At 37.4% G+C, this 12,809-nt stretch overlaps 1 protein-coding gene across 6 annotated transcripts in view; it reads right to left on the bottom strand.

Moving 5' to 3' along the window:
* Nucleotides 1–12,809, bottom strand: part of LOC5568100 (serine/threonine-protein kinase 3) — a 48,068-nt gene that overhangs the window by 25,764 nt on the left and 9,495 nt on the right. For 2 of the 6 annotated variants that reach the window (XM_021840923.1, XM_021840929.1), the window contains exon 2: nucleotides 9,167–9,516. In XM_021840923.1, the coding sequence (XP_021696615.1) occupies nucleotides 9,167–9,180 (14 nt within the window). In that variant the 5' untranslated portion in view covers nucleotides 9,181–9,516. Of the gene's footprint in view, nucleotides 1–9,166; nucleotides 9,517–9,677; nucleotides 9,893–10,024; nucleotides 10,322–12,809 lie in introns of those variants that run through there. The other 4 variants (XM_021840926.1, XM_021840928.1, XM_021840925.1 and 1 more) reach the window with 4 other exon arrangements.

The raw sequence follows: 12,809 nt of genomic DNA, 5'->3' as shown, positions 1-12,809 counted from the left end.
CTATCAGTTTTGAGCAAAACCAACGGTAATTTCAATATAAATAAGGTCGGCCTAATTTTTTTTATGGCGTAGTCCACAATGGTAGTGTACATAAGAGCACTAATCTGAAAAGCACGATATTTTACGAAACTCGTAGATTTTTTGAAGCATGAGTTCTTCTTATTCTTCTCAGTAACTAAAATAAAGGCTTTGATGCTTTTTAAAAAGCTCCAAAACTGTGGCCCTCTGTTAAAACAAATTTTCAACTTCTATTCATTTCTCTCGTCGCTCGCTTGCGATTCTATCCATCTTGTCATTTCATTACTTTCGTTACTCCCTTTCACTCTGAGTATAGGTATTGTTATTCACCGAAAAAAGCCAATAAATTTTCATAATAATAAAGTCATGCGGTGATTAAACCTTATAAATGTATACTGTATATGTTTTATGAGGTCTGCCAATAAGTATTTCGTTTTCATGTTGGGGACCACCGACATCGACTCTTAAATCCTTTAACAAATATTGGCATGATCTGTTCTCTAAAAACATTTGTGGAACTTACTAGTCTAGCGCGTTAGCTAAATGTATTTTTACATTCTTCTTGAGCTCAGTTATTTGACCTATTACTGACTCATAGTCCCACGAAGGACATCGAAGCAAACAATGTATGACGATGAAGTACAAAAACCGGCTAGCGGGTTACAAATGGCATGCCGGGTGTCAACTTCTTGTTTTTTATACCGAAGCCCGCCTCATTATCTAATTACTTGTTGCCTTCCGTGTATATTTACCCAAACACAGGATCCAAACTAGAAACAGAGTCTTCGCCTCACCTTCCATGGTCTCAGACCATGGCATTAGAATACGTTTCTTGTCCTTGCACATCGCATACAACGGCCCGCTATGTTTGCATACAACCAACAGTTATAGTGATACCTACTCAACAAAAATTTATCGATTATTTTTAAGTCTATTTATAATCCTCGCTCGATTCTCTCGCGGGTCTGTGCGTTTTTTTATGTTGTTGTTGCACATGTTCCAAGCATTCCCGTTTGTGTGCTATTTTTTGCGCGGTTTCGTCATGTTTGCACCGAAAGGGATCGAAGGCTACTAGTCTGTTAACGGCTCACCTACTTCGATCCCTTTTGGCGAATCGATACGTGACTACAGACTATAGCGTATTTATTGCGGGGAAGAACTACTTTGCAGAGAAGGAATAACTTTATGAAAAAACGATTAGGAAAGATTTCTATAGTCATACAGTATCAAATATTTTTAGATATGAGTGATAAAATAACAATGTGTTGTTTATCAACCTTTAAGAGACGTGGACGACTTTGTTGCATTTTTTGCGCTTATATTTTGACCAAATAGATCAATTCCCGGATTTTTCGATTTTCGGGTGAAATGTTTAATTATGCTGATTATAGAGATTAGAGATATTTGTCAGCTCAGAATTCTCTACAGAATCCTCACAGGATTTGCTACAGAATCCTCTCAGGAATCGCTACAGAATTCTCTTCGGATTCCCAACAGAATCCTCTCAGGATTCTCAACATAATTCTCTCAGGTTTCACAACAGAATCCTCTTAGGATTCTCAACAGTGATGCATTTTGAACTGAACGCGAGCCAAAAGTGATCGGATCCCGAGCCAAATTTGCACTTGAACGCAGTAGTCAATAAACTTACGAGCAAGATCCTGCCGTTGCTCAAGAACGGCTCGTTCAGTTCGCGCGAATTCGCAATTATGATTGGAGCTCCCACTTGGGCAATTAATGTATTTATCGCCGTAATTTATCATCAATAGAAAAAAATATACAGACTTTGATATTATGCATATTAAAAAAAAACTGTGACATAGGTGTTTGTCGTAAATCAGTCAAAATTGATTGGGTTCAATTTTCGGCTCGCGAGGGTTCATATTTTTGAACTGAACAATGTTCAAGCCTACTTGATCGCTGCGTTCAACAAATAAACTCGAACGCGTACTGAACGCGTTCAAATGCATCACTGATTCTCAACAAAATGTTCTCATGATTCTCAACAGAATCCTCTCAGGATTCTCAACAGAATCTTGTCAGGATTCTCAATAAATTCTCAACAGAATCAACAGAGGATTATCAACAGTATCAACAGAGGATTATCAACAGAATCCTTGGAGGATTCTCTACAGAATCCTAAGAAAATTCTCAAGAGAATCCTAGCAGGATTCTCTATAGGATCCTCAGAGAATTCTCAAAAGAATTCTTTCAGGATTATCTACAGAATCCTCTCAGGATTCTCTACAAAATCCTCTTCTCAACAGAATCCTCTTAGGACTCTCAACGTAATACTATCAGGATTATCAACAAATTCTTAGAGGATTCTCAACAGAATCTTCAGAGGATTCTCTTCAGAGTCCTCTCAGGATTCTCTACAGAATCCTCTCAGGATTCTATTCAGCATCCTCTCAGGATTCTCTACACAATCCTCTCAGAATTCTCTAACTAATCCTATCAGGATTTTCTACAAAATCCTCTCAGAATTCTCTAACGAATCCTATCAGGATTCTCTACAGAATCCTCTCAGGGTTCTCTACAGAATCCTCTCAGGATTCTAGAGCTTGAGCTTGAGTTTGATTGGCCGTCCGTGGTTGCTACTCCAGTATCATTAGATCAGCTGCACTTACACAAGGAACCAACCAGATGACTGTGAAACATACAACTAGGAAAGGGACGAGCCACCTACCCCGTATCTATAGAATCCTCTCAGGATTCTCTTCAAAATCCTCTCAGGATTCTCTTCAGAATCCTCTCAGGATTCTCTTCAGAATCCTCTCAGGATTCTCTTCAAAATCCTCTCAGGATTCTCTTCAGAATCCTCTCAGGATTCTCTTCAGAATCCTCTCAGGATTCTCTTCAGAATCCTCTCAGGATTCTCTTCAGAATCCTCTCAGGATTCTCTTCAGAATCCTCTCAGGATTCTCTGCAGAATCCTCTCAGGATTCTCTGCAGAATCCTCTCAAGATTCTCTTCAGAATCCTCTCAGGATTCTCTTCAGAATCCTCTCAGGATTCTCTTCAGAATCCTCTCAGGATTCTCTTCAGAATCCTCTCAGGATTCTCTGCAGAATCCTCTCAGGATTCTCTGCAGAATCCTCTCAAGATTCTCTGCAGAATCCTCTAAGGATTCTCTATAGAATCCTCGCAGGATCATCTTCAAAATCCTCTCAGGGTACTCTACAGAATCCTCTCAGAGTTTTCTACAGAATCCTCTCAGGATTCTTTACAGAATCCTCTCAAGATTCTCAACAGAATCGTCTCAGAATTCTCTACAGAATGCTCTCAGAATTCTATACAGAATCCTCTCAGGATTCTGTACAGAATCCTCTCAAGATTCTCTTTAGAATCCTCTCAGAATTCTCTAACGAATCCTATCAGGATTCTCTACAGAATCCTCTCAGGGTTCTCTACAGAATCCTCTCAAGATTTCAACAGAATCGTCTCAGAATTTTCTACAGAATGCTCTCAGAATTCTATACAGAATCCTCTCAGGATTCTGTACAGAATCCTCTCAAGATTCTCTTTAGAATCCTCTCAGAATTCTCTAACGAATCCTATCAGGATTCTCTACAGCATCCTCTCAGGGTTCTCTACAGAATCCTCTCAAGATTCTCAACAGAATCGTCTCAGAATTCTCTACAGAATGCTCTCAGAATTCTATACAGAATCCTCTCAGGATTCTGCACAGAATCCTCTCAAGATTCTCTTTAGAATCCTCTCAGAATTCTCTAACGAATCCTATCAGGATTCTCTACAGAATCCTCTCAGGGTTCTCTACAGAATCCTCTCAGGGTTCTCTATAGAATCCTCTCAAGATTTCAACAGAATCGTCTCAGAATTCTCTACAGAATCCTCTCAGAATTCTCTACAGAATCCTCTCAGAATTCTCTACAGATTCCTCTCAGAATTCTCTTCAGAATCCGCTCAGGATTCTCTTCAGAATACGCTCAGGATTTTGTTTAGAATCCTTTCAGGGTTTTCTACAGAATCCTCTCAGGATTCTCTACAGAATCCTCTAGGGATTCTCTACAGAATCCTCTAGGGATTCTCTACAGAGCCCTCTCAGGTTCTTTTCAGAATCCTCTCAAGATTCTCTTCAGAATCCTCTCAGGATTCTCTTCAGAGTCCTTTCAGAATTCTCTTCAAAATCCTCTCAGGATTCTCTTCAGAATCCTCTCAGGATTCTCTTCAGAATCCTCTCAGGGATCTCTACAGAATCCTCCCAAGATTCTCTACAGAATCCTCTCAGAATTCTCAACAGAATCATCTCAGAATTCTCTTCAGAATCCTCTCAGGATTCTCTTCAGAATCCTCTAAGGATTCTCTTCAGAATCCTCTCAGGATTCTCTTCAGAATCATCTAAGGATTCTCTTCAGAATCCTCTCAGGATTGTCTTCAGAATTCTCTCAGGATTGTCTTCAGAAACCTCTCAGAGTTCTCTACAGAATCCTCTCAGGATGCTTTTCAGAGTTCTCTCAAGATTCTCTTCAGAATCCTCTCAGGATGCTCTTCAGAATCCTTTCAGGATTCTCTTCAGAATCCTCACAGGATTCTCATCAAAATCATTTCAGGATTCTCTACAGAATCCTCTCAGAACTCTGTACAGAATCCTCTCAGGAATTTCAACATAATCCTTTCATAAACACTTTCAGGATTCTCAACAGAATCCTCTCCTGATTCTTAACAGTATCCTCTTAGTATTATCCACAGAATCCTTTCTGGATTCTCATTATAATCATCTCAGCATTCTCAACAGAATCCTCTCAATATTCTCAACATAATCCTCTCAGGGGTTTCAACAGAATCTCCTCAGGGTTCTCAAAAGTATTCTTTTAGGAATCTCATAAGATTACTCTCAGGAATCTCTACAGAATCCTCTCAAGATTCACTACAGAATCCTCTCAGGATTCTCAACAGAATCATCTCAGAATCCTCTCAGAATTCTCTTCAGAATCCTCACAGGATTCTCTTCAGAACCCTCTAAGAATTCTCTTCAAAATCCTCTCAGGATTGTCTTCAGAATCCTCTCAGGGTTCTCTACAGAATCCTCTCAGGATGCTTTTCAGAATTCTCTCAAGATTCTCTTCAGAATCCTCTCAGGATGCTCTTCAGAATCCTTTCAGAATTCTCTTCAGAATCCTTTCAGGATTCTCTTCAGAATCCTCTCAGGATTCTCTTCAGAATCCTCTCAGGATTTTCTTCAGAATCCTCTCAGGGTTCTCTACAGAATCCTCTCAGGATGCTTTTCAGAATTCTCTCAAGATTCTCTTCAGAATCCTCTCAGGATGCTCTTCAGAATCCTATCAGAATTCTCTTCAGAATCCTTTCAGGATTCTCTTCAGAATCCTTTCAGGATTCTCTTCAGAATCCTCTCAGGATGCTCTTCAGAATCCTATCAGAATTCTCTTCAGAATCCTTTCAGGATTCTCTTCAGAATCCTTTCAGGATTCTCTTCAGAATCCTCTCAGGATTCTCTTCAGAATCCTCTCAGGATTCTCTTCAGAATCCTCTCAGGATTGTCTTCAGAATCCTCTCAGGGCTCTCTACAGAATCCTCTCAGGATGCTTTTCAGAATTCTCTCAAGATTCTCTTCAGAACCCTCTCAGGATGCTCTTCAGAATCCTTTCAGAATTCTCTTCAGAATCCTCTCAGGATTCTCTTCAGAATCCTCTCAATATTCTCAACATAATCATCTCAGCATTCTCAACAGAATCCTCTCAATATTCTCAACATAATCCTCTCAGGGGTTTCAACAGAATCTCCTCAGGGTTCTCAAAAGTTTTCTTTCAGGAATTTCATAAGATTACTCTCAGGAATCTCAGTTGAATCATCTCAGGATTCTCAGAAGAATTATCTCTGGATTCTCAACAGAATCTTCTCAGGATTTTTAGCAGAATTCTCTGAGCGTTCTCAGCAGAATCCTCTCAGGATTCTCACCAGAATCCTCTTAAGGTTCTCAACAGAATCCTCTCAGGGGTTTCAACAGAATCTTTTCAAGATTCTCAACAGAATCGTTTCAGAATTTTAAACAGAATCCTTTCAGGATGCTCACTACTGAGAGTCATATCATCAAAATTCTCTTAGGATCTCATCAGAAGTCTGTCAAGACCATTACTAGAATTATCTCAAGATTCTTAACAGACTTTGCTCAAGTTTTTCATCAGAATACTTTCAGGATTCTTAATAGACTTCTCTCAAGATTTTCATCAAATTACTCGTAGGATTCTCATTAAAGTTATCTTAGGACTCTCATTAGAATATTCTCTGGATTTTCATCAGAATTTTTGCTACGATTTACTCCTAGATTTTTATTTAGTACTTCTTCAAGAATTCAGCTATGAAAAAAGCACTAATTATCGACTTATTCCAACGTTTTTGGCATACTTTGTATAGAAATCTGAAAATTGACACACAAATCTTGTAGGTCGACAATTAGTGCTTTTCCTGTAATGATTTTTCTAAGGATATCTTCGAAAATACACCAGTGATCCGTACGGAGAGTTTTTAAGATTTCCTTTAATGTTTTCGTTCAGAATTTCTTTAAGATTCTTTACAAGGATTGCTAAGTAATTCCTTAACAGATTGTGCCAGCAAGAAGTCTAAAAATAATCCATCTGGACAAACTTCCAGCAATTTCTTGGCACATTTTCCAAAAGTTTTTGGTGTTTCGGTTGGTTTCGATAAATGGAATCTTAATGAAATTATGTTTAAAGGTGCCTCTGAATCTGTTAAAAAATCTTGGAGAATTCTCCAAAAAATGCGAAAATAAAATATAGGCAAACCCATGTGCTGCAACATTCTATGGCGTGAAGCTTCAAATGAATCAATTGAAAAATTTCTGACGAAACAAGTCAAGAAATCTTTGGACGAAACTTTGGAGAAATTTCTAGACAAATCTCCTGAGAAAATTCCTAGAAGAAGCTTCACGAGTTATACCTAGGCGATTTGTGCGAAGAATCCATGTAAGAGTTCTTAATAGATTTAGTGGAAAACCATATTAGGAATACATGGAGCAATTCCGGAAGGGATCATGGAAAAGGTTGGAATAATCACTGAAAACAATCTCCGTCATAGAAACTTCGTGGAATTCTTGTAGGATTTTCTGGAATGCTTAATGAGTTTCTTCAACACTAGAACAAATTTTCGTGGATTTTCCAGGAAGAGTTTTTGAAGGAATATTTGGAAAATATCCTAGAGTTACAACTGGCGAAATCAGTTGAAAAATAATCGGAAGAATCTCTGAAGAAAATGCTAGGAGATGCCCTAAGAGATTCTTTGGTGCTTTCCCTCGAGAACTCCGTGAAACAATTTCATTAGAAACTATGGAATAGTAGGAATCTCTTGAGTGTGGCGATCATGTCATCTGAACCGGAATAAAAACAAAACAAAATGTTCTCAGGCGCCGGAGTGCTGATTCACTCGCATCTATCGTGCTCGCGAGTATGATGCAAAAGTGATTCATGAACGTGTTCGGGGCTGATCAGAGTAAATTGCGCTTGTGGAAAAAAAAGCCATTTCCCCTCAGAGATTTCTGTTCTTCAAAGGTTTTTGACTGCGAATGAGTAGTTTATTTTCGTTTTGATGGATGCACCATTGATTTGTCTGTCAAAACTATAGTGGATAACACCTTGATCGGTTACTCGTGAGCAGTGAATAAATTGTCACCCAACACGCAGCAACAAAGACATTGTCACCTCCTTTTCTTGTTGCAACAATTTTATTCCGTAACATGAGTTTGTCATCACCTGAACAGAATATGACAAAGATCGATCACCACGTGCGCGGCGATTTTCTGGGCTTCGCATTACAATTTTCGAGAACTTTCTCCGTGTTGGTAAACATTGACACATTATCAAACAGCATCCATAAAACAAATTTGGTTTTGTGTTTAAAATTACTGATAAATCGCGAGTTGAAAAGGTTGCAACAATATTGCGCTCTGTGATTGTCATGACAATTCTGCTTTTAATTGTGTCCTTATCCGTAACAGTTGTGACAAACGGTTGTGAGCGAGCTTGCTTTGTTGTTTGTTTTTCGTCTATTTTGATAATAATTTGATTCACTGCTCGTGAGTAAATGTTCGCGAACTTTTTGCTATTTCTATGGATATGTTCTCCCGAGCAGGCAGGTGCAAGTTCACACAAACAAGGCTAGTTTGCGAGTTTTTTTTATGTTTGTTTTACGTTGGTTTACACTCGTGACGTGCTTCGTGAGGCGAACATTTCCACTACTGAATTCATGCAAGAAGACTAACACTAAAAAAGTGACCAAGTCTCTAAAACGAGAGCTGCTACCAGCTTTGCTAGTAGCATATAAGATGTGCTCTAAATTTACGGCCATACATCCGGATTGTAAACCAGTATCCAATTCATTGTGGATACATTTGACGAATTCCATCCAGAATGAATAAAAAATATTGGAAATCGTGCCCGCTAGTCGTTGGTTTGATTAAACATTTACGCATGTTTTTGGCATACAAGAATAAGTGTTTTCCTAGTTAATTGGATGATTTTGACTCAAGAATAACTTCTGATAATAGCTTATGAGTTTTTGCATACAATTTATTTTAAAAACTGGCTCCGAAACTGTTGATTTTAGAGAAAAACATTGTGAAACTTTGTTGGTTGCTATCAAGATTCTACGCTGAAAATTAAAAAAAAAAAATCAAAATCGGTTTTTTATGCATGTTAAAATTTAAGTTTATTTTTTTTATTTTTTCATGATAATTATAATTATATACATAATTCGTTTAATTAATTCTTGTAGCCCAAACTGCAATCCCATATTTTGTTTTTCTCTAAAATCAATCAATTTTTCAAATAAATTGCACGCAAACACTCATAGGCCTTTTTCAAAAGTTATTCTTGAGTCGAAATGATCAATTCATCTATGAAAAACACTCATCATACCAAAAACGGCTGTAAAATTAACTGCAGATTGTAAATTGTCGAGTTCTGTAACAAGCCGTTTTCACATGAAATTCGTCATTTGGAGAAATTTAAACTCTCTATTAGGTCGAAAGATAAGAGCAAAATAGTGCAGTAAAGTCGCTTACGCCTTTCAAAGTTCAATTAAATCTAGCATATCCCTGTTTGCGAAGTAGCTCTGCGTCCCATACAGCATGTAACAAAATTACGTATACTCACTTTTTGGAAGACATTTTTCTCGTTGCTCACTTCCGGTTGTTTTGGGGAGGCACCGCTGATAAAAAGCAAAACACTGCCGACTGCCGTCGCCGTCGCAGCGACTGCCTCTTCTCCTTCCTATCGCCTACTGTTGCACTGACTGTCGTCCGTCGTTTTGTACGATGATTTCGACCAGAGCACTTGCGTATTTTTTTTGTTCACGTTTTATTCTCTCTTCATGAAGATATATCACATTCACAGACGAAACAAAACAAAAAAATAAGAGCACTAGATCCCTAATTTTCTGGCTGGAGAAATTCCACTGTCAAACTAACATCATATAACAATCACGGCGTAGCATTTGGGCACCGCTGTGTATAGGGAAAAGGGAAACACATTAAAATTTCATGCACCACTACTACATCTCCCTTGAAACTACACAACACCACACGCCTGCTGCGTTGCACTCGTCGTTCTCAATCTCGTCTGACTGAATGGCTGTGAATGAATGACAGGAAAAATCTTCGCAAACCTTGATTTAGATTTTTCCTGTAGATGATATGGGGATGTGACTGCCGAAAAAAAACCGTCCGATTCTCGCTTCACAATAACACGATTAAAGTCTCGCTTCGGTTCATCACTTTATCCACATAACCACCTCCACCGATGATGCGAGAGGATGAATATCCGAGGTTCTCCGCGCATCTGACGTTCGACTTCAAGGCCAATTTGAATAAATTATGGAAAACAAACACGGGCACCGATGAAGATGATAATGCTCATCGTCATCATCCACGAACCACACGATGAGCTTGTAGATCTCTGCAGGCGAAAACAGTAGGCCGACGGTTCTTCGGACACGGATACGCGAAGTTCTACCTGAGCGATGACTTAGCAGGCCTTGGCTAATGGTACACAAATCAACGCAACAGCAGGCAATGTCCTGGGTCATCTCACAGGTAGCACCAACCAGCACTAACCAATCGGAGTCGTCCGGCACAGTCAACCACACACTTCAAGTTCAGTTTTCGCACAAAACTAATGCCGTTGTAGTAAAACCCGAGAATCATGAGGCAAGCCGCAGGCAACAAGAAAAAGCTGGACACAGCGCGAGAGAAGCGAAGTAGAGAAGATATTAAAATGTATGCGCTCTGTGGTTGTTGTACTACTGTCGTGGAGCGATGTAGAACATACGGTCGGAGCCGGTTGTCGCTGAGGGTAGCTGGACCTGTAGTTGACACTGAAGTCGAATTTGGAACTGTCAAAAATTTGTTACAAATTTGTCCAAAGGTAATGGGTCATGCAATTATGCAATCAGTCATGAAATCTGATATCCTACATTTGTCTTGCAAAATAGTTTAGGCTTGTGTGCAACAGAAATCAGTTCGTTGCGTAATCTGTCATGAAACGGCCTACTTTCCTACACTGAAATATGCAGTGCGGGAAAAGTCATTACGCAACTGAAACCAGTGCTGTAATGATTCATTGCGCAACGCTTTCTTATAATGCAACTGTTTTGAGTTGCGTAACAAATCATTACACAACATTGTAAAATAATGGTCAATACATTCCTATATACAGTGACTCAATCTCATTTTCGTACGGGGCACTGTTTTCATATCAAGTTGGTTCAAATCTATTAAGGTGATTATAGAACGAAGCCACACTTCAAATTTTCAAGAGCACAAGACTTGTGGACCAAACAGCGCTCCGCGTTGAAAATTTATCCCATTGATCACCACCAGCAAGCAAGCAATTTGATTGATTTTCAACGCGAACTGTTGTCAGATTCTCCAGTCTTGTGCACTTGAAAATTCAAAGTTTGGCTTCGTTTTATAATCACCTGAAATGGTGCATGGACTTCGATATACTTTATGAATAATGAAGATTATAGTTGTCATCTATTGTTTGGCAATGACAAACTGTATTAATTTGCTTAAATCTTTGGAATAATGGAAAAGTATTGAGATTGTGTCTATAATTGACCCAATTCCATATTCGTACACCTAACAAAAAAGAAATATACAGCATTCAAAACTAATTTTTAATGGACTAGATGATTACTTAAGCTCTTTGTTGTGTTGTTCAGATGCAGTAGAATACATTTGGAAAATTTAAAAGCGGTCATATTTGAAACTTAAGTAAATTTAAGAAAAAATACCAGTTTTCCCATGTTTTTTGCTTAAATATTCGGTAAGTCGAACAATAAGTTGCATTTTTTTCAACATCACTTCCTTAAGAATGATAACTGCGAATATTGCACAAGTTTCAAAAAATTATAATCAGTTTTAGAGTAGCTAGGAGTGGATATCGACAATTTATATATTTGAATCTTAGGTAGTATAACATTTATAACAAATCCAAAACCAAAAATTTTAGTCAATTTCTTTATGTTTGGCTCCTAAATGTATATACATAATCCATAGTTAATGTTCCTATCAAAACATTGCGTTATTATCATTTTTAATTTACATTTTACTACCAAACATGATTATAGAGATTTAAAGAATAAATATTATTGCCATAACCGCAACACAAACGTTTTTTAAAATGATGAAAACAACAGGATATATTCTATTAAATAGTATATCAATGCTCTCTGCTCATTCAAGTTATTTTGTATTTTTCTTATAAAATCAATAAATTTCAAAATAGGGTGCTATTTGAATATAATTTGAATATTATTTCAAAGATAATTGAATATTACGATGACATCAATTATGTGGAGGTATGTACAGCGAGGCTTAGGGTACTTTATTGTAAAACGAAGTTCGTAGTTCAAATTATTTTTACAGACAAATTCAAAATTAACATTTACCTGTTGTTTAGAATGAAAATTTGGTTTACATTGATTAAAAATATCATTTTAGAAGAGTTTTGAACTTATGGCACAACAATTTTCTGAACTCAAAAGGGATAAAAAATGTTTATGATTTCTGTAAACTATATATATTTCAACTAAATTTCTATCAGAGCTTACGAGTATAATCTATAGATTGGATCCAATGACAAAAATAAACGTTATTGTTCGAATTATAGGATTTAATAGCAAAAATCATTGGAAAACTGGCATTTCTCATAACTTTACCTAAATTTCATATATGTCCACTAATAAATTGTCCAAATGTATTTCACTATATCTGAACATCATAATAAAGCATTTCAGTAATCAAATAGAGCTTCTAAATTTAATTTTGAACGTTGTGCGTATGAATTTTGGTAGGTGTACGAATATGGAATTGGGTGAATTTTAGACATCAATTCAATACTTTTCTATTAATCCAAAGATGAATGTAAATGGAAACATTTTGTGATTGGCAAACAATAGATGACACCTGTTACCTTCAATGTGGATAAAGTATTTGTAGCTCAATACTTCATTTAATAGTTTTTTACTAACTTGATGTGGAAACAGTATCCTGTACGAATATGAAATTGGGCCACTGTAGTTTCTGATACCCTCAAGCGGTCTTCTACGAAATTGCAAAAAATGTTGTACGTAACTCGTTACAGATCGCGATTTTTACAGCACTCATCGTAATTATTTATTTACGACTCGTGCTGTAAAAATCATCATTCTGCAACTTGTTCCGTAAACTACTATTACACCATGCTTTTTCATTACGCAAAAAAATCAGTTACGTATTGAATAATTACATAACAA

This window comes from Aedes aegypti, chromosome 2 (assembly GCF_002204515.2).
Source record: "Aedes aegypti strain LVP_AGWG chromosome 2, AaegL5.0 Primary Assembly, whole genome shotgun sequence".
In the NCBI taxonomy this organism is placed as follows: domain Eukaryota; kingdom Metazoa; phylum Arthropoda; class Insecta; order Diptera; family Culicidae; genus Aedes; species Aedes aegypti.
The sequence above is the reverse complement of the archived record's forward strand: the minus strand, read 5'-3'. Positions and strand labels throughout refer to the sequence as shown.